Source organism: Equus przewalskii, chromosome X (genome assembly GCF_037783145.1).
Source record: "Equus przewalskii isolate Varuska chromosome X, EquPr2, whole genome shotgun sequence".
In the NCBI taxonomy this organism is placed as follows: Eukaryota; Metazoa; Chordata; class Mammalia; order Perissodactyla; family Equidae; genus Equus; species Equus przewalskii.
In genome coordinates this window covers 26,375,327-26,401,908 of record NC_091863.1, presented here as the reverse complement: position 1 = coordinate 26,401,908, position 26,582 = coordinate 26,375,327, and the positions used below count along the sequence as shown (strand labels likewise).

Here is a 26,582-nt window from a genome sequence, read left to right as displayed (position 1 = left end):
CAAAAATTTTAGCATACTTCTCTGGGGGTACATCTATATTCAGAATAATTTGGCTCATATTTCAGGCTTAATTATCAAATCAACTGTAAATCTTCATTGTATAAATCCAGCTATGGTAAAATCTAATCCATAAAAAGTAAATATTTAATTAAAAATTAATTTTAATATAGCTTTTCAAGACTTTAAGGTATTTTAAAAATTAGTAGCCTTGAGAATCCATGTTTTCTCAAAGGGAAGCAGGAGAGTATACTTAACACCAATAATCAAGGCCCTTATTCATGGATACATAGGATGGCAGAAAAATTTAACTTTTTAAATTCACCTTTTTGTGTGTGGCAGTTTTGCTACTTCTGAGAAGCAACTTTTTGAAAAATAAACGCTGGACCTTGGATATTTTATACTCTTTTGTCTTTTGCTAATATTGGAGGATTAGATAATACTGTGATATTCATTAATACTTATTTTCAGAGCAGAGGTTTGGGAAAATAGGAAATATGATTATAGTGTCGCGTTCACTTCTATCTTGCAGCTATTGAGTATGCTCAGAAAGGTCAGTTTAACCTTTTCTATTTGCATCCCTGATTAGGAGTAAAAAAAGAGATATGATTTGAAAAAGCCATAGACAAGAAAAAGAAATACTGGAAATAACTTAAATCAAATACACTTTATGCTAAGCTACCCCAGTGCTATGCACTCTTCAAGATTCTCAGCCACTCTGGAGAGTCTCCCACCTTCCTTTATTTCCCTCTACTCACTAGAAGTCCAGATAGTTCTTATGTTTGATTTTAAAGCTATCAACTCACAACTAGCTTTAGTGGTATTTTGTGTTAGCACTTTTGCAAAAGCATAAAATGTCAACCCTTGATCAATACGGCAAGAAGATAATTTCTGATTATAGAGCAAATACATAAAACAAAATCAGAAATCTAAGTACTGAATAAAATAGATAGTACATCTGATCACATATGCTTTAGAAAGATTCAATATGAGTTTGAAAATAAGGACTTCAGGGATTAAATAATGATTTTCTCAAGTTCCTTTACTAAAATACATTAAAACAGTAAAAATAACTATTTACATGTAAAAATGTGAGCAATATAGTATGATTTCCTAGTTGTTTTTAATATATGTATTAATATATACTCTCATACTTGAGTGATAGGGAAAAAGAATCGGCCAGATTAATTAAAGCAACTTATGATATATTGGCCACCAAAATATTATTTTAACTATTATTTTTAAAATTCTTGGCTGGCACATTTGAAATGTTTCTGGTCCTGGCTTATATAACTCAGAAAATACAGACTCAACATGACTTTCAAGGGCAACTCTGAATGTTAATGTTTCCATTTTTGGCCTCATGGCAGAAAGAGTTTTATTAACCAGTGTAAGCTCTGGAATGTCAAAGGCACGATAGACAGCATAGACTCCACACACAAAATAGATGCATGGTCATTTTATTCTAAATTGCTTCACTTGAAAATACAGCATGAAGATCTAGAGAGAGGAAGAAAAAGTAAGTGATTTTATAGTGCTCTAAAATGTTGACATTTGAAAAATAGAAGTCCTAGGATAAAAATGCTCATGCATTTGGGTTTTTGATACAGCCAATCCTAGTAAGTTCCCTTATACTTGCCCAAGAGTTTGAATAACTAAGAGCTAGTCTGACAGGTGCCAAGCATTGTTGTTTCACAAGCAGGCACTTCAGATTTTTCAGAAAGTGACAGGCCTTCTCCCAAACCCACTTTCCATCCTTGCATTACATAATAAAATGTTCTAAGATGCAAGCTAGATGGCTAGAACTTTTGCACACTCATTCAGGAATTTCCCAAATAATTAGTGTAATATGATAATGTCTTAGGGAAACTGGACCTCCCAGGCAGGATATCTTGGTTCTAGAAGAGTCTCTTCTGTTTACTCTCTATTTATTCTTCTGTTTAACCTAGTTTATCTTTACCAAAAAAATTGTACACTATGGTTTTTGAAAGATTGGAATACTGTTTTGTGATCATATGTGCTTGTTAATATAATTGTAATTACATTTAAGAAAAAGCTAATGCCTCCTATTAGATGGTAATCTCTATGCAATCAGAAAGGGCCAAACTCATCTGTATATATTGTCCTCATCTATCCACATAGCACCATTCATTCAACAAAAGCTTATTGACTTTTAGTTGCTTGGAATATGTAGTGAGAAGGACAGAAGACATCTCTGTTCTAGTGGATTCTATATTCCAGTAAGTAGAGACAAACATCAAATGACTAAACTAATACATAAGAAAATATTGAGTAGCAAAAATGTTATGTTAAAAAAAACTGATAGAAAAAGAGAGTAACTAAGGAGCAAATTTAAGTAGCATATTCATGAAAAGTGTCTCTGGGCAGGTGACACTTAAAAACTGAGTCCTGAATGATAAGGAGAGATTATTTAAAGATACAGAGGAAGAACAATTCAAGCATAGAAAATCGCTTGACACATTTGGGGGAGAGAAAGGAGACAAGTGTGGCTGAAACATAGTGTCAGAGGGCAAGAATCGTATGCAATTAGATTGGAGAGGGAGGTAGATGCTAGAACATATAAGGATTTCAGGTAAAGAATTTAAATTTCCCTTCTCAGCGTGATGAGAATCCATTGGTTTTTACACAGAGGAATGACATCTGATTTATAGTTGAGCAGAGGAGAACGAACCAGCAAAGCAGCTGAAAATCAGCACTTAGTCGGGTGGGAGGATAATCAGGAAAGACTGGTACATGAAGCTCAAGAGAAGACAATGTCAAACATGAGGGAGCAGTTAATTGGGCTGGTAATTGAAATGTCAAGTAAGATGATATCATAAAATGGCTATTGGATTTAGGAACCTGGAGGTCGATGACAACCTTTATAAGAGATGTTTCAATACGATAATAGGCAGAGAGAATAGTAGGGTAGGGAAGTGTAAAGAGGGTAGAAAACACAAAATATTTTTCAGTGAAGAGGAACACCTACCTAATAGCACAGTAGTGGGAGAGATTTATTGGGTCAAGAGAGTTTGTTTTGTTTTGGTTGATAACAGAGAACTTCAGTAGAGAATGAGACATTGAGGATGCCAGAGGCAGCAAGTAATTTTAGGAGAAAAGTCCTTGAAAAAGTAAGAGGAGGTGGGATAAGGGGAAGAACATACTACTGTGCCTTTCTTAACACGTGCTCTCTGTGTATACTTTCGCATTCAATTGACAGTAGAAGTGTGCAAATTTTGCTGAGCACCATAGCAGAAAATTTGCTAGGAATGGTTCTACTTTAATAAAAAATTACATTACCCAAAATGAGGCAGAAAGAAATCGCATGTATTTGGCAAGAAATGTTTTTGGCATATAGATCAGGATACTATTCTTTTAATTTTCTATTTTAAAACTTTTATCTTTCAGGTGCTTCAAGAAGACCTAGAACAGGAGCAAGTCAGGGTCAACTCTCTCACTCACATGGTGGTGGTAGTCGATGAATCCAGTGGAGATCACGCAACTGCTGCTTTGGAAGAACAGCTAAAGGTCAGATTATTTTCTTTACTACGCTAAACGTGTCATTCAAAATAATTAATTACAATGCAGAAACTATGTAGAAAATTTATAATGTAATTTATATATTACACATATTTAGAATGCAGTCTATTTATTTAAACCAATCCAAACTATGTCCCATTCATGCATAATTCCCTTTCATTAACTACACACTGTTTGTTCACACTAGCTTCCTGTCCTTTGGAGAAATATATGAATGCAGATCTGTTTTTTTATCATAGTTGAATAATATGTATTAGAGAACTGGTCAGAGGAATATTATTTATGCCCTCTTCAAACTACAGTCTAAGAGAGGGCAAAGGTATAAAAACCACAGAAAGGATCACATTTAGTCAAATAATGAGAAATTGAACAGCTTCAGTATATTTTTTCCTAGAAGCCTTCTGCTGTAGTCTTGATGAGGGCATAGCAAGATGTTTAAGTGATGGAAGTTTTGTTGGAGAGCAGTTACTTATCCTTTCAAGCCCTCAACCTGAGTCAAAGTAATTGTTTCCTTGGAAACATAACCAGTAAATATTAACAAAGGATAATGTGGATATTTTCATATTTTCTTCCTATAATAATAAAATTATAGGAAGGGAATAATAAAATTTTTACTGTAAAAAGTTAAAACAATTTCAGCAAAACTTATATATACATTTACCAAAACATCAACATTAAGGGAAAATACAACAATTTATTGTTCTGAATGTGACACATAGATTCACATATGGACGCAAGTGCAGATTATATTTGAGACATTCATTGTAGCCACCAAATGCCTGCTTTTCGCTTGTGATACTTAGGGGCCAAGTCTGACACATCTAAGGATCCAATCAATGTGTGTTTAAATAGCTTTATCAGCCCAAGGGTGTTCTAAACATAGTGTCTCTTACCCAACGTATAACACAGTTGCTTAAAGTCTTATCTCTGTTTTTTTCTCTTTTTGTGTGAAATGTGTTTTTTTATCCCAGTGAAATGTCATTTCCTCGGGTTACTGCTTTAGACTGTCAATCTGCAACAATGTTATCTCACTCTCCATTATTAAATGACAAAGAGGAAACTCTTGAACTGCTACAACTGACCATTTAATATATACTAGTGACCCATGTTAATTGCTTATGTTTCAACGAAATTGCAGGGATTACAGATTGAAAAAGGCTTATGACACCCGATACTATAATGTGTCATCTCATACATGATCAAATATATTGTACACATACACACTCATGACCGACTAAAAGACTTCTCTGACAGACCACTGCTATATCCATTTTAGGGAATTCCATAGTTTTGATATAATAGTGTTGTAACTAATTACAGATGGGTAAAAGTATAATACTCAATGTTTCTCAGAAATTTTCAGAAGAGATAAAAGCAGGCTAGGGGGCAGGGGTTGGGAGGGTGACTAAGAAAACACTAAAGCAGAAATTGTTCTAAGTCGTAGTATATTTTCAGTTAAAGTAACAACCGAAAAGCATCTACTTTGGCATTACCAGGCCTGGTACAAGTAGCTTTAGAATGTAATTATTCCAATGGGATGCCTGTGGGACTAGGCCACCTTCAAAAGCAGTCCATAGCACTCACAGATAGTGACTGGATTAGATTTTAGGTGGGATAAATTAAGAGTGGTGGCCCTAAGCTTTTCTTTGTTCTCCTACTTCCTTTCATTTTCCACCTTATTTTCCGCCTTTATTTCTTTGGCTGAGAGACATCTACTAAGATAGCTGTGTTCATATGGGCTATCCCTAATTCACACAAACTCGGTCTGCGTTTGCCCATGATTACCTCCCCCTTTAATTAGTGTTGACTGTGGCATCTCAGCCTCCTCTTTCCCCATTAACCCCCTTTCTCTTTTTAATGCCCTCATTTCCCTCTGCATAGCCTGGAGAAGCTTCATTGAGAAGGTGGCATTTGAGTAAAAACTAAAACAAAGTGAGGGGGGTGTTTTGGAGGTACGCAGGTCATATGTGGGCCTTTTACATTTGAAAAGCTGAAAAAAGACTATAAATGGAGCATAAAGAGAGCCTAGTGTTCTAGGGAGATAGCTGTTTCTAGTAAAAAAGAATCAGAAACATGGTTAGGCCCATAGTTTACAGAAGTTGCTCTAATGAAAACACCTTCCAGAGAAAAGGCAGAGAGGTATTAAAATCCCATTTTCAGATAGGTTCTCCTGTCCACGTTAACATGTGGGAGTCCAGTTAAATGTATTGAAAGTATCTAAGGCCACAGACCCAAGAGAGTTTTTGGCATATAAAAGCCATTTGGATTATTTTGTTAAATGAGTTTAGTCTTAAAGTTACTGTCTACCATTTTGAAGAGTTAAAGATATATCAAAAGAATGGACACAGACAAGCATCCTCTTTTGAAAAAGAATAGCCTGGAAAATAACATTTTAGAGCAAATTATTAAACATAAGGCTATACATACATGTACAGTTTCTTCCTCATCCGACGAAGTTAATAAACTTGTTTGTTGAATAAAGGAATAATTTTCGAAGATGAGAAAGGTCACTAAGAGCTAAGATACATTCACTAAAATCAAGACATGAAAACCAACTTTATATCAAATGACGTTAAATAATTTGTACAAATATTATGTGGTATTATTAAGACAAATTGTTTGGTGAATGTATTAAGTTGGTTGATCCAATGGCATGGAATAAATATAAAGTATTTTGATTTCCCTAAAGTATTTTGCAAAGCCTCCTGTGATATGTCTATGGATAAAATGTGCCTTCCCATCCCTACGTGGGTTGGTAGTGAATGTCTGTGTTTTAATGTATTCCCTCCTGGTATCTGATTTATGTGTCAGAGAATTGGACTGAAGACGATTGGACTCCTTTATTCAACGTGCAGTGTCAGAAAATTTGGAGTAAAGAAGCCATGTGAGGATTTTGCTGGGGCGCTGTGTAAATTTTGCATTCACATGAGTGGTTAATGGATGATTTCCTCTCCCACATGACTTTGGAAGTTTTATAGCAATGCCTGTAAAGTTAGAATGTCACATACAAGTGTCATATACTCGTCTCTCATGTTTTAAATCAGAAAAGACATAATTAGTGGTTAAAATTTTGCTACTTAAAGAAGCAATATCTTTAAATTAATGAAGTTTTTGATAAGAAAGGTCTGACTTCCCATCCACACAGTGAATGTAAATATATATATAAATGTATACAAATGTGTGTACATATACATATATCTATACATTTGCCTTTTATCCATATGTAGGGATGCATATATATACATATATATGTATATATATGTATATATGTGTATATACAGGGAGAAAGAGAGAGAGAGAGAGAGAGACCAACCTTATTTGAGCACATGCTTAACATTAATTCAAAGCAAGATGATATAGATTCTTAGTAATTTTTTTTTTAAGGATTGGCACCTGAACTAACATCTGTTGCCAATCTTCTTTTTTTTCCCTTTTCTTTCTCCCCAAAGCCCCCCACTTCATAGTTGTATACTCTAGTTGTAGGTCCTTCTGGTTGTGCTATGTGGGACGCCACTGCAACATGGCCTGATGAGCGGTGCCATGTCTGCGCCAGGATCCGAACTGGCGAAACCTTGGGCTGCCGAAGTGGAGCACGCAAACTTAATCACTCAGCCACGAGGCTGGCCCCAATTCTTAGTAAATTAATGCAATCCTGGACATGGCATAATGTCTAGATTACAAGGACTAATACTTATGTTCTGTGCTGGTTTGAATACACTCTATATTTTAGTATTTTAGCTGGAGTTTTCCAGAATGGTGGCATCCTGTAAACAATGTTTGTAGAACCAAGTATTATTTAATTTTAAGGAAAACATAAGCAAAGATAAGGGACACGTGAACAGTACTGTTGTGTTGAAAAAGGAAGGCATTTCTCTTGTTACTTCAGAAGGTTGTGCTATCAAAAATAGGCAGAAATTGATAAGCCTGTATGTCTTCTGTGCGATCTCTTTCCCAAGCCCAATTTCTTCTGATTTTCTTCTGTGTATATTCACCTTGAAGTCCAAAAGGCACCTCAAGCTCAACAAGGTGAAACTTAACTCATTGTGCCCTACTTCCCTCTAAACCTGCTTCCTTTACTGACTTCCCCATATTTGGTATTGCACCACCATTCACCATGACACTTGTACCAGAAACCTGGAGTCACGCCGGACACATCCCTTTCCTTTCCCTGTGAGCCCTCCACATGTAATCAGTCCTAGCATTTCTTAACTATCTCTCATATTCATTATTTCATCTTTGCTCCTGTCACTATTTCCCAAGGTAAAGCCCATATCATCAACCCCTGGAAGTCCTTGCCTGCATTCTTACCTCTCTTCAATCCAATTTCCACATTGACATCAGTGTAGAGTCTCAGGAATCTATTTAATATAGTTTCTCTTCTACTTAAAATCCTTCGTTGCTTTCCATCTTCTGCAGAGCCTCATCACTTTGGCCTGCAATGATTTTTATTACCTTACCCCTACCTGTCTCTCAATGCTTGTCTCCTCTTAGCCTGCTCGTGTCCTTCAACCTATATTCTATTCCTACAAGCTATCTCTGGTTCTCTGTATGACAGCATCTTTGTACATGCTATTCTTCTTACTTGGAATACTCATCTTCCTGATGTCTGCCTTGAAAACTCCTACTTCATTTAGAAAACTCGGTTCAAATTCTCTTCCTTGAAGCTGGTTTTTCTATGCAGTGATACTCATTCCCTTTTTGGTGCCATCTCTGTACCATAATTATGCCTCTGTTGGTTGGAAGGAAATAGTCTACTACAAGGTAGTTGTTCAGAAAGGCTATTTATAATGTCCCTATCTTATCATGGCTTGAAAATTGGGGTGTGTAACTAAATGTGTTTATAGTACACACCTTTGGGATAATTTGGGGAGGAAAAAAGTCTATGAAATGTTAAAGCCTATAGAATAAAGTAATAGAGATTATTTATGAAGAGGAATATGGATGAAAATATTTTTTGATGTTTCTCTCTAGTTTCTAATTTTATATTTGGTGAATAAAAAGCATTTTTAAAAATAAAAATAAATGTGATGGAAATAATTTCACTAAGCCAAGTGTCAACAATTTTTACCCATGAAGCAATGATTATTAGCACTTTTATGTGCTCATTATTTTCTAAGAACTTTACATACTTTGTATGTAATGCTATCCCTGTTTCAGAAATGAAAAAGCTGATGTCTAGTGAAATTTAGATCCAAGTTCACGTAGGTTGCAAGTTGCAGAGCTGGGGCTGGTGTTGAGATCTGTGTGATACCTCAGCCTGGGCTTTCTCCTAATCTCTCAGTTTCACAGGAGAAAACTACTGTGTGACCTTGAGAAAATTATTACAGGGGAAATATATGCAAGTGTGTTGGAATGATAATATTCTTTATGAATATGTGTTAATTCTAATATAGTCTAAAGAGAATTCTGGCCTTTTTGACCTCTGAAAAAACTTTAAACTTTACACTATGACACAATTTTTTTAAAGAAAATGTATTGAAGTATCCAGAAAAGTACGCAAATCATAATTATAGCTTGAAGATGTCACAAAGGTAACATACTCATTGTTCCACACCCAGATAAAAAGATAGTATGTTCCCAGCAATCCAAAAACCCTCATTAAACCCTATCATAGTTATAAACTTTTCCCACTTCTCAAAGGTAACCTCTATCCAGATTTGTACCTCAGATTAATTTTATTTTTAACTTAATGTAAATAGAGTTGCATAATATATATAATTTTGTCCCTGACTTTGTCACTTGATGTTTGCAAGATTCATCCATGTTGCATATAGCATTAGTTCATTAATTTTCATGGCTGGATAGTATTCCTTTTTATGAATATACCACAATTTAATTATGCATTCTACTGTTCAGAAAATTTGGGTTGTTTCTCGTTTAGGACCATTACCCATAATGCTGCTATGAACATAATTGTACATATATTTTTGTGAATATATGGATGCTTTTGTATTTTGTATACACCTAGGATTAGAATTGCTGAATTGTTGGGTATAGGTAGCTTTATAGGTGTTACCAAAGAAGATTTCAAAATTGCTGTATAAATTTATACTTTCATCAGTAGTGAATAAACGTAGAAATTGCTTCACGTCTCTTCAATACTTGGTATTGTCAGATTTTTAATTTGGGCCCTTCTCGTGGCTATATAATAGCATCTCTTGTTTTCATTTGCATGTGCCAATGACTAATGAGGTTGAGCACTATTTCAGTTGTTTACTGGCTTTTTGAAATGCCTATTTTTCTATTGGATTGTCTATATTTCTTTCAGTGATGTGTTGTAGTTATTTGTAAATATATATGCTGGATTTTAATCCTTTGTTGGTTATCTATATTACAATTTCGTTTTTTTTTTTTACTGGATACCTTGCCTTTTTACTCTTTAATTCTATCTATTTTAATACACAGAAGTTTTAAATTCAATATACTCCAATATTTTGCTATGGTTAGTATATTTTTGTCCTGAATTTAAAAATAAAGTTTCCTGCTCTAAGACAGAGAAGATATTCTCCTGCATTGCCGTATAGGGGCTTTATTGCTTTATCTTTCCTATTACAACCCATCTAGTATGTCTGGTATGAGGAAGGGATAAATGTTCATTTTTTCCCATTTGGATCCAATTGAAATAACATAATGTATTGCAAAGACCATTCTTTCCCCAATGTTCTGATGTGTCACCTTTAATCAAATGCCTATACATGCATGGGTCACTTTATGGACTCTGATAATTTCTGTGTGTAAATTTGCCTATACTTATGCCAATACCACATTGTTTTAGTTGCTATAGCTTTATGATAAATATTGATATCTGGTAGTATTGTAAAAGAACAATTGTAACAGATGGCCAAACAGGCAAGGAAGAATTTATTCAAAACTATTACAATTAGGCATCAAGACTGTTACAATAGGGAAAAGAGTCTGAACTCAGTTCCACTGAACAAAAGGCAGGAGGGTTTGTTAGTGCTGGGATGAGCTAGAGTAAAAGCACTGGAGGACATTATGGGGTTGGACGGTCAACGTGGTTATGCCATCTGTGTTTGCTAATTGTCCCTTATTAGAGTTAGGCTCCTACTCTCCCACAGACACTGGGAGACAGGGCACTATGTTTCTTGATAATTACTTTTCAAAGGGATGGCTCGCAGGTCCTTGAGAAAGACATTCTTGGTTTGTAGAATATTTACATCTCAAAGGGGCAGAGAAAAAATGTACAATTGCAAGTTTTCTAAAGTAAGTGCTCTAAGAAAAAGGAGGTCAGGGGCCTATAGTCTAAAGTTTAGTAAATCTAAGGGGGACACTAAATCTATCTTAGCCAATATAAGCCCTTTATATTTGTTTTCTCTTTTTTAAAGATTATCTTGGCTATTTTTGTTCATTTGCATTTCCATATATTTTTTTAAGATTTTATTTTTCCTTTTCCTCCCCAAAGCCCCCCGGTACACAGTTGTGTATTTTTAGTTGTGGGTCCTTCTAGTTGTGGCATGTGGGATGCTGCCTCAGCATGGCCCGATGAGCGGTGCCCTGTCCACGCCCAGGACTGGAACTGGTGAACCCCTGGGCTGCTGAAGCAGAGCGTGTGAACTTAACCACATGACCGCGGGCTGGCCCCTGCATTTCCATATTTTAGGATCAGCTTGTCAACCCACTTCCCCCCCAAAAAACCCACTATGGTTTTAATTGGATTTCATTGAATATATAGATCACCTTTTGGTGAATTAATATGTTTATTATATGAAGTGTTTCAATTCATGAATATGAAATAGCCTTCCATTTATTTTGGTCTTTGTTTTCTCTCAATAGCGTTTTATGGTTTTCAAGATAGTGGGTCTTAGACTTTTTATGAAATTTATTCCTAGGTTTTTGACAGTTTTTGCTGTTGTTTTAAGTGGTATCTTTTTAAAATTTCATTTTCTATTTGTCTGTGGCTGATATGGAGAAATACAATTGATTTTTGTTCCTTGACCTTGTATCCAGAGACCATGCTAAATTTACTTCTTAATTGGAATAGTTATCTGTAGCATCACTTAGATGTACATTTACAGATTGTTTGTGAGTAATGACAGGTTTGCTTCTTTCTTTCCAATCATTAATTTTATTAATTTTTCTTGTCTTATTGTGCTGCTAACTCTAGTACAATGAGATCATCATTGATATGTGTATCTCACTTTAGGATTCAGGACTGAGGCTTTTTGTAAATCATCATAAAGTATGATGTTTTCTGTAGGTTTCTTGTAGGTGCCTCTTATTCCTAGTGTTCTAAGAAGTTTTTTTATTATTGGGTGCTGAATTTTATCAAACATTTTTTCAGAATCACTTGAGACGATAACGTTAGTTTTCTCCTTTGCTCTGTTAATATGTCAAATCACATTGCTACATTTTTTTTAAGATTTAATTTTTTTCCTTTTTCTCCCCAAAGCCCCCAAGTACGTAGTTGTATATTCTTCATTGTGAGTCCTTCTAGTTGTGGCATGTGGATGCTGCCTCAGCGTGGCTCGATGAGCAGTGCCATGTCCGCACCCAGGATTTGAACCAACGAAATACTGGAGCCGCCTGCAGCAGAGCGGGCGAACTTAACCACTCGGCCACGGGGCTGGCCCCCACATTGCTACATTTTTAATGTTAAAATAGACTTGCTTTCCTGAGATAAACCAATCATGAATGATATGTATAATCCTTTTTATTTATTGCTTGCTTTTCTTTGCTAACACTTGCTAACATTTGATTTAGGGTTTTCCTATTGTGTCTATGAAAGAGATTGGCCTGTTATTTTCCTTTCTTATAATATGCTTGCTAGGTCTAAGTACCTGATTATGCAGGGGTGGGAACTTGCCATTTGTACCTGGAATTTTCTTTATGGGGAAGTTTCAAATGAAAGATTCAATAAAGAGACAGAAGACTTCCTATTTTTGATTTCCACTTTTTGATATTTTTGATCTTCATTTTCCAGATTTTCCATTTTTTGGTCAGTTTGAGTAGTTTCTGTCTTTCTAGGAATTTGTCTATTGCATCTAAAATTAAAAATATATTTATATAAAACTCCATTTGGTTCACGTCTATTTAATAATATTTTTATTTGTTATCAATGTTTGAAGTTCAGGAAATATGATATAAAACTATGAATTTCTAGCCTCTCTGGAAAAGTGAGTGATCTGATGATCCTTGGCCTGTTTCCCTGCATATTAACCTTGGTAGGAATCAAATAGCTCCATCTCCTTTAGCATAGGCTCTCCATTTAGCTACAGCCCCATCACGCCCCATCCTCTTACACCTAGATTACTTTGTGCATTTTATTATGTATACACATTAGAATTTGTGATTTCTTATAGATGGACTATTCCAATGCCAAGTGTTAGAATGAAGCATAGAGGGATATTTGTTTTCCACTCACTTGATTACAAAAAAGACGCACGATGGAGCATGCTCCTGGTATAAAAATGTAAAAGTAAAAGATTTTCAACTCTTGTACAAAACATAAGCCTTAATAGACTATAGGTAAAATGTGAAAACCTAGTAATTTTAGTTTCATGTTGAAATATTTCACTGTATTTTGTATTAACATTCTATTACGCTCTAAATTTATCACATCTAAAAACAGAAGCTGATTTTCGATCAGCTAAACTCTGAATCCTTACCAGCCACAAGCATCTCAATAATTCATCACAGTTTTCAGAGCATTTTTGCATTTGTTGACCTATCTGACCCTACCAGTGACCTGGCTAGGAGGGTTCCAGGGCAGGTACTATTATCTCCATTTCAGTAGTGGGAAAACTAAGTTATAGCAAAGATTAAGAGTTTGCTGACAGATATTACCAAGATGGGCAACAGTAGAGCTGGAACAAGAATTCAGGCAATCTGTACTTTAAGCCTAGTCATGTGTAGCAGCTTAGCGGATTCAGAGATTCTGCTATATGGCTAATGCCCATTGTAACTATTAAAGATCTAGAATTTGAGGTAGAGAGGACAGGACGTCATGTGTGACTCTCATCTCCTGTGGGTCTTCAAATTCACCATAAATAGCTCTGTTGTTACCATAAATTATTGGTAGACAGGTTTTTGATTAAGAAGAAAGAGAAAAAAGGTTCTAAGACAACACTAGGAAGAAAAGCCCTATATTGATAACTGCAGTGGTGGTATTCAGCTTTGAGGCATGCATATTGCATGTGAAATGCATGTATTACTCCACAAGACATTAAACACAAAGGTAAGGAGCCCTCCTCAAGAAGTTCAGAGACTGTGAGGCATAAAACAATCAAGACAGTAAAACCTCAATTTACTGAGGAGTGCCTGTGAATGTGATGCGCTGGAAACAAGCTGTCATGCTGGAATGCTCCTTAGGACTCCTGCTCGTTATTTTCTGGTATCCCAATTGAATAGACTGGTGGGAGCTGGAGAGTACAGAGTTTATTAAGCTGCCACAGAACATTAAATAATAGCCTGCAAATAATAACAGCAACAACAACAGGGCCTTTCCAGATTTATTCATTAGCACTTTGTAAACTCATAAAAATAAGTAATATATGGAACTGACTGTATCAGCACAGAAGAACATGCTTCTTCAAGTTAAAATCTCATTACATTTTAAGCATAATCACCAAGGCAAAATTTCATTAATTAGACAGTCATACTTACCTTTTAAAAATAAGTCCTTGCAAAGAGCACGTTTTTGATCTGAAAGTATAAGTATTTTCTGCTTTTAAAAAATATTTTAAACAAATATGGAGTTATAATATCAAAAATGTTTTTAGATCAAATTATAACATTAGGCTTCAAATCCCTTTTGAGTGGGTTAGATAAAATGTTTAGTTAAATCTGGTCAAACTTCTGCTAAAATTAAATATGAGAAGACTCAAAAAAGCTCAAGCGTCTGTACGTCTCACTCTAGGTTGTGTAGCATAAATTACAAGGCGTATTTTTTGTGTCGAATGCTCTACTGAGTGAATGGCGTTGTGAAAGAGCATGGCTTGTAGCCAGATGGATCTGAGGTCCAATCCCAGATAGTCAATCCTGTGGCCTATCTGGCCTGAAGACAAGTTACTTAACCCATCTGTGTGTCAGTTTCCTCATCCGTAAACTGCGCCTTTAGAAGTGAAACAATCAGGAGCTCTTTGAGTTCAGTCAGGAGTTATTATAGGATCATTTCAACAGAAGTAAGGATGATATTTTCAGAGAAACTTCCAAGAAGTGTATCCTAATACCTCAGAACATGTTTTTCCACCCTGGACCATATGTTAGACCGTGAAGATATAAGGCATGCATTTTTATAGGATGCTGCTTCAGTTAACAGTTTGTAAAAACATGTAAAATTGAGAAGAGAATCATAGACTTGGCCAAACATTAGTCAGTAGTACTCTGCCCAATGTCTAGCCTCATAGTGGGTGTTATTTTATTTCTTTCCATAAGTTATTTGATATTATTTCCATTTCACCATCGGTAAAATGAAGTTGCTTATCCTTTTTAAGTGCATAGCTGTTTATAAAGTAAGAAAGAAAAATCAAAAAATAAGTTATGTTGTAGAAGGCTCATTACATGTAAAATTAATTTAGCTGGGGAGTATATTCCAGGGTCTTAAACTGTAATAAAATGAGATGGTCTGCTGCTGCCTCTGTCTCTTATAAACCCCACTTGCTGCTGCATCGTGTGGTCCATGGCACGTAATTGTTTCTTTCTTGGTGGACATACTCCTAGGAAAACTTTATCTCTTAATGCCAATCTTGCTGGGTACAGTTTAGTTCTCACATTCTGTCACTGGCTTCAATAAATTCAAGAGTCAAGGTACTTAAGTTTTACCTCCCAGGCTTGTCATATTTTTTCAGTTGCCTCTATCCAAATGTTCTTTTGATCGCCATTTTTCACTTTTGCTTTGAAAAACCAACTCAACCAAACAAAGGAACTCAAATGAGAAATGTCCTTGGCATGTATAACAATATGAGATGTGAATTAAATGGGAGGGAAAAATCCTCCCCGTTGCGGATCTGTGAATAGATGATAATGGAGTTGTGATTTAGCCCATGAAAATGTGTTAGAGTAGGTGAACTGACCTTTAGCTTCTCTTACTGCTGTGACAAAATGAGGACATAGATAAAAATTAATTTCTCCTTATCAGTTTATGAGATATTGTAATTCATTTTCATTTGTGTGTCATGTTTACGTAGATTTACAAAATATATGCATTATTTCTAAAAGCTCAAGGGATTTATACATTTAAATGGAAATTCCAAGAAACACTGATTTTTTTCTCTGAAGAAGAGGTTTCTAATCCTAATATAATGATTCTTTAAAAAAAAATTTAGCTTCCTGTCAATCCCATTCGATACAATCCTTTATACGTGTCTAACAATTTGGTTACATCCCTCCAGGCAATGATAGGAACCAGCATCTTTGAATGATTATAGAGCTGACAGATAACCTTTCAATTGCTTAGCTCCATCCATTGTAATTCAAATTAGGACCAATATGTCCAAGCAATAAACAGGTAAATTATAAATTCAAGCACTATGTGCATCTATTTGTATTTGTGCATATAGCATTGCAAAAATCTCCCTGTGGTCAGACATGTACAGCACACAAGCAAGCAATTTCTAATTCACTTATCTCATTTTACTGAGATCAGTAAAAAGCACCATGCCCACATTGTAACAGAAGTGACTTAGATTCAGTTCAATGAGAGTTTTCTGAGGGTAAGCTAGATTTAAGCAGTGGAATATGTTACAAAAGGGTATATATGCTCTCTTGTGTTGGAAATCTTTAAAGAAGAATATACTTGAAGACTAAACATCTGTTTGTGAAGATTTAATAAGTACTTTTCTAGAGTGACTACAGTAAAATAGATGACCCTTGGTGGTTCTTATAAAATTTGATATAAATACCATGATGAAGTGAAATGCAAATAACCACCAACTTTTATAACTTGGTTCAAATTAAAACTGCTTTCCAAAATATAATCTTGTTTAATATTTGTATCAATTCTTTTAGGGGTTTGTATGATTATTTTCTTCACAAGAGATTAAATAATTCAGCCATAAAATTTCCTGAAAAAATCACTTGATTTTATTGGAGGGATATATAATAATACCAATCTCTCAAAGGATTGCCAGAATTATTATAAGAAAATTGTGTATTTTAAATGTTTTGTAGTTTGAAAAGACATATATATATTGGCAATCCAACTAATTGACTGACCTACGAATTGAATCCAAGTTATTTGGCTCTAGACAATTTTTTTTTCTGCTGAGGAAGATTTGCCTTGAGCTAACATCTGTGCCAATCTTCCTCTATTTTGTGTGTGGGTTGCTGCCACAGTATGGCCGCCGCCAAGTGTTATGTAGGTCCATATCCAGGAACCAAACCCAGGCTGCCAAAGTGGAACACACTGAACTTAGCCATTAGGCCATGGGGCTGCCCCAGCTCTAGACACTTTTATCTTCCCCACATTAAAACATAAAATCACAAAATGACAATGTATTTGTATTTGGGAAGTTGTGTCGCAATAAATTATTAAAAATCTGCTGTATTTGAACAATTTTAGTTAATTTTACTCTAGTAATTGAAACACATTCTCTAAAATTTTCATACTCTAATAAGTACATTGTTACTTTTAACAACTTTAGTTTTGTGAGATAATTTGTATCGCCATGGAATCAGCCTCTCTTAAATATATCTTTTGTATTAGTTTGTCAGAGCTGCCATAACAAAATACCAACGACTGGGTGGCTTAAACAACAGAAACTTATGTTCTCACAGTTCCAGAGGCTAGAAGTCCAAGACCAAGGTATCAGCAGGTTTGGTTTCTTCTGAGGCTTCTCCTTGGCTTGCAGACCGCCGCCTTCTGACTATGTCCTCACATGGTCTCTTTTTTGTGCCCACACATCCCTGCTGTCTTTCTGTGTGTCCAAATTTCCTCTTCTTATAAGGACACCTGTCAGATTGGAGTAGAGCCCACCCTAACAGCCTCATTTTAACTTAAAAGTCCTTTCTTTAAAGGCCCTATCTCCAAATATAGTCACATTCTGGAGTAGAGGGGGATAGCGCTTCAATATATGAATTTTAGGGAGACACAGTTCAGCCCATAACATCTTTATTCTGTTTATTTTTGTCACATAGTACATGTTCAATAAATATTTATTGTTTAAATAAACCCATGATTGATGAATGAATGAATTGGAGACTACCAATCACTATAATTTAAATTAAGTATTGGCTGCGTTATAAACCTGCTTAATGAATTATCAAAATTATCTGTTATCATTATTTGAATACAAAGGACACTTTTAATAACATTCTTAAAATAGTTGTCTTAAGTAGGTTGACTCTGTGCCTAAAGGAATAATCATCCTTAGTTTTCTGTGACTCATTCATATAGTGAAAAAAACTATAGTGTAATGTATATTGCATTAATATATTTTGGAATTTCTCTAAATTTAATAATCTTAAGCAATCTAGTATGTGGAGGTCTTTATTTGGATTTGTTTTATAGGATGTTGTATTAGAATTAATAACTTGTAAATGTTCCTCTATGAGATTACAAACCTAAGATGCTACTTCAGTGGACACTTTCTTTGTGTGTCTTATAGCACTAGGGAAAAGATGCTATATCTTTTTACAAGTCTCAGTTCATTTTCTTACATTTATGAAAACAATGCTATAGTTTGAATTTATCCCTTTCCCCTTTGACTCCTATCTCTACTGGGGTTGGAGAGCTGCGATAAACATCGCACAATTTGACCTTTTGTATCACATCCTCAAATCAGGCAGATGGTGTAGTTTATGGCTAAGGGGTAAGATTGTCTCTGTTGGAAGCTAATTTTTTCACAACTAATCCATTAACAGATATGTTGCATGCCATTTTACCTGATGCATACTGACATGGTCACTAGGAAGTTCACTAAAATAACTTCTAATATGTTTTAGAAAAAAATCCCAAGGACTTGGTTGTAATAATTAAATGGCTAATATTGAATTCATTGATTTATGTTAGCACATTTCCTCTGGGTATCCTCCATTGCTATTTCAGGGCTATGGCTTCTGTCATAAACTAGTGTAATTCAAAAGGAGTCGAGCAGAGAGTGAAACTATAAAAAATATGAAAATCAGTTACATTATGCTAAAAGCAATAACATTTTTATTGACATTTCTGAAGAAAAACTAAAAACTCACTTGTGACTCAGCTGCATGTGAGAACATGATCATTTTCATACTGTAGTAAAATATGTATTGCTTACTCCTTACCCATGCATGGGACTCCCTTTTTGAAAAGATGGTAGATTAAACAAATTTTTAAAAATTTAAATGAGTCTCTGAGCCACCTACTAATAGGTGGATTTTTTCATGATGTTAATTACATATGTATCATTTGATTCATTTATTAATATCTTCTAAGTGGATCAATCTAAACATGTAGCATCAAGTAAGGTAGAAATTAGATATGAAATAGGTGTGTAAAAAACATGAGTTACAAACTTTTTTCTCTAGCTTTAATTCTACACAAAAATAAAACATGTCCATATTTTGAGATACTTCTAGTTTTAAAAATCCAATAGCTATGGGAAAATAATTTTCTTATCTATGAGAAAGTCAAAAAAGTTTAAATTTTAGGGTCTGAAGTGCATCATGATGGAGTTGAAATGATACATTTTTTCATCTTAAAACAATCCCTTTGCACAGAAATCATCACAACATTTTTTCATCTAGAACCATTGGTACTTGGTTTATGTTACATATTAAAATAGTGTATACACATAGGCATTAGCGACATGCTAAAGATATGACAGTTATTACTCAGGGAATGTTACAATTTTTCCACTAGAATTGTTTAGAGATATAGTGATTTTAAATACTTTATAATAATAATCCAGATAATTTTTAAAATCCACATATGGATACAATTCAAGTCACTAAAAGTTTTCTTTTACAAACAAGACATTAAGTAATTCTAATTATACAGGACTGCTTCAAATAAGATTATTTTTAGGCATACTACTTAGTAGTCAGACTTTTATTCTTTGGGGTGTTTTTTCTGACCTAAGAAAGATACACATTTTACATGTTATGAGTGCAAACTTCTCTTTAATTCTATATTTATATCTTTGCTAACTTAGATTTACTTTAGAAGCATTTCAAATAGTGGTATGATAACTGCTTTAGACTTCTTCTAAGTATCTTTGCTTTTCAATGTAAGGTGAAAGAGTGAGTGAGAAAATCTAAAGACAAATCAAAGGTGCAATGCTTATCTAATTACAAGCAGAAGCAGGAAGGGTGGCCTTTACAACTCCTAGCATATATAAGAGTCTCAAAATTAGATACTTTCCCTAATCATTCATGCCATTTTTAAGGAAATTCAGTTAACAATTAATTGTTTGTTGACGTTGTGGTGGGTTGTCTCTTCCCCAGGTCCTGGGAGATCGGTGGGCAAACATCTGTAGGTGGACAGAAGATCGCTGGGTTCTTTTACAAGACATCCTTCTAAAATGGCAACGTTTTACTGAAGAACAGGTGAGTCATGTGGGGGAAACTATCAGTGAAAGACATGGAGAGATGTTAAATGGATAAATGAAAAAAATGAGATGATCTATTTAATGATAATTATTTTTTTGGAATTATTTGATTTCTTTCAGTGCCTTTTTAGTACATGGCTTTCAGAAAAAGAAGATGCAGTGAACAAGATTCACACAACTGGCTTTAAGGATCAAAGTGAAATGTTATACAGTCTTCAAAAGCTGGCCGTATGTATTTTTTAGCTTTCAATGGTATTTTTTAAAAACCCAATAGTTTATGTTAACACCCTATTTGGTCTTTCTCTTCCTTCAAATCTTAAAACAAATGTTCATTGTTCTTGCTTAGATCATAGTCTTCAATGATATCATGTTGTTACTTTTCTTAATTAAAATAGGGAAACCTATAGTATTTTAGTCAGCTCAGGCTGCTATAACGAAATACCGTAGACTGGGTCACTTGAACAACAGACATTTACTTCTCACAGTTCTGGAGAGTGGAAAGTCCAAGATCAAGATGCCAGCAGATTTAGTTCTTGGTGAGGCCCTCTTCCTGACTTGTAGACTGCTCCTCCTTGCTTTATCTTCACATGGTGGAAAGAGGAAACTTTGGTGTCTCTTCCTCTTCCCATAAGGGCATGAGTCTCATCATGGGGGCTCCACCTTCATGACCTCCTTTAAACCTAATTACCTCCCAAACGCCCCACCTCTTAATTACTATCACCTTGGAGGGATAGGGTTTGAACATATGCGTTTTGTGGGGACACAAACATTCAGTCCATAACATTAAACCCCTGGCCCCTCCAAATTCATGTCTTTCTCACATGCAAAATACATTCATTCTATCCCAACAGCCCCCCCCCGCCAAATCTTAATTGGTTCCAGCAGTATCTCTACAGTGTAAAGTCCAAAGTCTCATCACCATCTAAATCGGATATGAGTAAGACTCTAGGTATAATTCATCCTGAGGCCAAATTCCTCTCCAGCTGTGAACCTGTGAAACCAGACAAGTCACGTGCTTCGAAAATACAATGATGGCATAGGCCAAGGAGAGACATAGCCATTCCAAAAGGGAGAAATAAGAAAGAAGGAAGGGATGATAGGTCCCAAATAAGTCTAAAGCATAGCAAGGAAAATTCCATTAGATCTTAAAGATCAGAGAATAATCCTCTTTGGACCCATGTCCTGCCTTCCAGGACCACCGGAGTGGCAGCATCACCCCCAGGGCTCCAAAAGATTGCCTCGCCTTTCACCTCCACAGGGCACGTCCACAGTGGCTCTCTGCAGCAACCCTCAGGACTCTCTGTGATAGCCCCTCTCCTGAGGCACAGGATGGGTCCTCCTGCCCCCCTCTCCACCCAGGAAGAACTAGCCCTGTCCCCTGGGCCTGTGGTGGGAGTGACAGCCCTGATGATCTCTGAATCACCTACATCATTCTTCCCTTTTCTTGAGGAATAGCACATGTTTGAAGCCTTCCTTCCATCTGTCCAATTTTTCTCTGTTTCCGTTGTCCCAGCTGGTAGTTTCTGCTGGTATAATCCCATCTCTATTCCTGGCTTCTGATGAGATGGCTGATTAAGTCTCTGGTTCACACTCACACTAATTTCCTTATCAACTGATTGGTAAGCCATACCCTTAGTGTTCTCTTCTGAACATGCTTTTCATTTTTTGCAGTATGGATAGGCTGAGAATTTTCCAAATCTGTAAGTGCTGGTTCATTTTTGCTTAACCATTCCTTCTTCAATTCATTTCTCTCTTCTCGCATTTAACCATAAGCAGTCAAAAGAAACCATGCCACTCCTTTAACACTTTGCTTAGATATCTCCTAAGGATAGCTAATTTCTTAGCTAAATATCCAATTCCATCACTCACAAGTTGCCCCTTCCACATAACTCTAGAACATGGACACAATTCAGTCAAGTTCTTTGCCACTTTATTAAAAAAATGGTCTTATCTCAATTGTCCAATAATATTTTCCTTATTTCTGCCTGAGACCTCATCAGAATGGCCTTTACCATCTATATTTATACCAACATTCTGTTCAAGACTATTTATTTATTCTTTAAAAAGATGGAAGCTTTCTCTGTAGTTCTCCCTTTTCTCTTTGAGCGCTCACCAGAATTGATTTTGGCAATCCCTTCATGGAAATCTCGACTTTTTCTGACATGCATCTCAAAACTCTTCCAGCCTCTGCCCATTACTCAATTCCAAAGCCATTTCCACATTTTTAGGTATTTGTTACAGCAATACCCCACCTCTTAGTACCAATTCCTGTCTTAGTCTGCTCAGGCTGCTATAACAAAATACCATAGACTGGGTGCCTTAAACGACAGACATATATTTCTCACAGTTCTGGAAGCTGGGAGGCACAAGATCGAGGTGCTGGCAGATTTGGTTATTAGCAAGGCCTTTTTCCTGGCTTCTGGACAGTACTTCCTTGCTGTATCCTCACATGGTGGAGATAGAAGCAGCTGTGATGTCTCTTCCTCTTCTTTTAAGGGCACTAATCCCATCATGAGGGCTCTATTCTCTTGACCTCATCTAAACCTATTTACCTCCCAAAATCCCCACCTCCTAATATTATCACATTGGGGGATAAGGCCTTCAACATATGAATTTTGGAGGGATACAAACATTAATTCCAAAAGATATAGGTAGATTTTCAACTTTGTTTTTTCAAACAAAATTGTACTCTTGAAAAAATAGGGCCTTGTAGTTAAGTTCGGCATGCTCCACTTGGGTGGCCTGGGTTCAGTTTCAGGGTGCAGACCTACACCACCCATCTCAGTGGCCATACTGTGACAGCAGCTCACATACAAAATAGAGGAAGATTGGCAACAGATGTTAGCTGAGGGTGACTCTTCCTCAGCAAAAAAAAAAAAAAAAAAGAGAGAGAGAAGAAAAAATATAGCAGATGTTAGCTGAGGGTGACGCTTCCTCAGCAAACAAACAAACAAAAAAAAAACCGAGGGAGGAAAAAGAAAAAATATAGCATACCTGGAATAAGACTTCAGTTAAAATAAAAAAGTAACACTAAGAAGTACATGTGAACATTCTGTAAATTTCTAAACAGTATAGTTCTAAAGCCATAGGTGTAAGTTGATTCTCTGAGAAATATGAGAAGTATAAGAGATGATTATCCTCACATATAAGGGGCTTATACCCTAGTTTGGAAAACAGGAAAAAACACTAAAGCAAACTAAATGACATTGATTATAAGAGCTTGTGTGTTTTGAGAAATGAGGGAACTTTGGCAGTAAAAGGACATCAAGGAAGGCTTCACTAAGACATTTCAGTTTGAGTTGAACATTACAGGATTGAGAAAGATCTCTAAAACTTCCCTTCCACTGTGACTTCTATCATTTTCCAATAAAGGAGAGGCCAATCTAATATTGACCTTAATTTTTAAAATAAAATATTGCATAATTAGGATTTCTTTTTGATTTTTGATAGGTCAATTCTATTAAATGCTAACTTGATGTCACCTTTAATATAAAGCAAAGGCCTATTGGAAATCATGTATCACAATTTTTCCCAAGTGAATCTATTTATATCTGTATTGATATTATGTATTACACTTCATAGTAATTAAATCATTTATTTAAAGCTAACCTTAAATAAATTTCCCCAGTTAAATTTGTACCATTTTACCAGATATTTATTTGTGTCATACTTTTTTTGCTCCATCGTTACTAATCTTTAGACCTTTAATTTAAAATAGATTCACTTATGTATTACTTGTTATTACAGGCTTGCTTATTATTGAGAAGAAATCGTTCCTCAAAGAATATTCTTGAGTGATGTGACTGCTAAAGACAGATTTCACAAAAACAGTCTATATATGTATCAAAAAATGCAAAAATACCAGTGATACATTTGTAATTTTGTTCTGGTGATGGAGAGCCATTGAAAGTTTGATAACAATCATTTTTGCATTTTTGGAATACTCTTTGGCAGTAAGATCTTTGGTAATAAGGAGACCAATTAGCAGATGTGAACTAAGTAGCATTGGGCATGAAGAGGAGGAGAGAGACAAAGTTATTTCAGAAGAGGAGATCGAGTCCAGGGAAAAAACACGTGACATGTATAAGGCGTCACAGAACATTAGTAGTAAGTTAAAATGAACACCCAGACATCCAGACTCAGATCAAGGCCTTTTAAGCTATTTCAAAACTCCTCGTATTATTTGATTCCTTGACAAAAAATATGGCAATCGAGAACTGTCATTTTGAACACTCATGTGCCACTATGTTGACATTTTCATGAGTAAAACACTTTACTAGCCTCAAGGCCCTGAAAATGCTCTCTTAGCAAAGTCTCAATAATTTTTCAATATGATTAAAATTCAAATTATGTCACCTTACTTGTGAACAAAGTGAAAATATGTTTTGTATAAGTCTTACCATTTGATGGGTTAAGCCAATTAACAAAACCTGACAGCTGGTCTAGAATTTGAGGTAAAATTCCCCTGCTGACTCAGGCAGTGAATAAGAATTTAATGTTCATTAAAGTATGTCACAATCTGAGACCCAAAACAGGTACCATCTGTCACCAGTTCCTACTACATACCTAGGTATAGATCCAGTGTGCTAAAACTCTCTTTTATTTACAATCAGTGTAATTTGTTTAGAAATATTATCACTAATAACCCATGGGATTTTCTCCTACTTTTCCTTTGAGGTGGGAGATGAGGAGTCAGTTATTTCATTTCTTCTAAATCTGTGGTTTTATTCAAATCATGTAGGTATACTGTTTTCTTATGGTCAAAACTGAGTTTTTATTTGGTGTAAAAGGATGAAAAGAAAAGGAGAGAAGAAACTGTGGTCCTTATGAGATGAATTCTAAGACTTGTAGAAGCTTTTATGTAAGCTATCGTGGGAAGGCCCAAATCTACAAGAAATATGTTCCTGGGGAAGTCTGCTGCTGCTGTGAGGACTGGTGGTGTTTGCCAGGGAAAGACAACTCTGGGAAGCATGGTAATCTAAGAGAGTGTGGTGTTCAGGGCCTACAGGAGTACTGTGGAATTGAGGACCTCTCAAGTGGCTGCAGGATCAAATGGAAGGGAGAGAGTACTTATGGGAGCTCAGCAGGTCGCTGTTGACAGTGCTGTTTTACCAGGACTTGCTACCTTTGCCTCGACTCCTGTGATCACCCTCAAAGAATTCATCCAAGTAGAATCAGTGGTTCTCAAACTGTGATCTCCAGATCAGAGGCATCAGCCTCACCTGGGAACTTGTTAGAAATGCAAATTCTTAGATCCCATCCCAGACCTAGTGACTCAGAAAGTCTGGAAGTAGGGCCCAGAAATCTGCATTTTAACAAGCCTTCCAAGAGATTCTGATGTTCCTTCAAGTTGAGAACCCTGCAATGCATCAATCTACCCAAGTACAACAAGTAATTAGAATGAATTGGAGTACTTCTTACATATAGTTAAGTAATACACGTAAAATAGGTACAGAATTCAGCTTTGCTTTTGTAAGTGAAATTGTCTTGGCATTATTCTCTGAAGCATACTTCTGATGAGAATAGAGTGAAAATTTCCTGAACATTTTCTAAGTATACATTCTTTTTTCACTTCAAATCATCTTCTGACCTTGACCAGGTGGAACATGTCTACTCTGTCTTCTTGAGCAGCTTATCTGTCTCTAGCCCATTTCTACTACTGGCTCAATCTGATTTATTGACTGTACCTTCCTGCCTACCTTGGAGGTAGGTCCAGGTGCCTGGCTTCTATGTAAATAAAATGTATTTTTTCTTTTAAAATCCTAGCTGACCCCTGCTTTGTACAAGGTTTCTAGAGCTTACTTCTGCCTCCTGAGTTTTCTAGAGCTCTGTGGTTCTTTGGCATTCAAGGACCTATGATCAATTCTTGATATGCAGAAAGACGTATTTTTTATATTCCAATAATTAGTAACAATTAAATAATAGTAATTTAATATGCACACATAAAATCTGAGTTTAAAAGAATTGATGTCCAAGGATAAATGAGAGAAGATAACTCATCACTATGATTTGATGTCTCTGGCATCACCATGATTTCCCATCTTCTCCCTCTGTTAGTTATGGTAGGAGAGTCCTTCAGGAACTAGGAGATTATGGAGGGGGAGAGAGAGAGCAAACAAGAGGAAACTAATTGAGGGGAACAACTAATCTTCCATCACCATTTTAAAAAACCCAGATCTAGAATTTACTAGATGGAAGCTTTGGTTAGTGCAGTGTTTTGTGATATAGCTTTAGGTAAAAATATATTGATTTGATAATTCCACAGTTTCATAATAATGTTGTTTCTACTTTACCTTGAGTGCATTTTTCCTAATTGTATCCTTTAATGGCAACTTTCACCTTTATTTTTGTAATGCTCACCAAATGCTTCTTCACTTGGTTTAATGTTAGGAGGCTTAGTTTCATTTGCCACTAAATCTCTTTGGGTATCCAATTAGTTTTATAGATCATCTAAGAAAACCTGTTTAGGTAACATGAGGTTATCCATAAATTTCCAACACAACCTTTTTCAAACATAACTCTCAGACCCTCATTCTGAAATGTTTCCAGATATGACATATT

General features: G+C 35.6%; 1 protein-coding gene across 8 annotated transcripts in view; it reads left to right on the top strand.

Moving 5' to 3' along the window:
* The window catches only part of DMD (dystrophin), a 2,264,041-nt gene that overhangs the window by 892,048 nt on the left and 1,345,411 nt on the right, over positions 1–26,582 (top strand). For all 8 annotated transcript variants that reach the window (XM_070604303.1, XM_070604310.1, XM_070604305.1 and 5 more), the window contains 3 exons: positions 3,406–3,525; positions 19,918–20,019; positions 20,142–20,249. In XM_070604303.1, the coding sequence (XP_070460404.1) occupies positions 3,406–3,525; positions 19,918–20,019; positions 20,142–20,249 (330 nt within the window). The remainder of the gene's footprint in view (positions 1–3,405; positions 3,526–19,917; positions 20,020–20,141; positions 20,250–26,582) is intronic.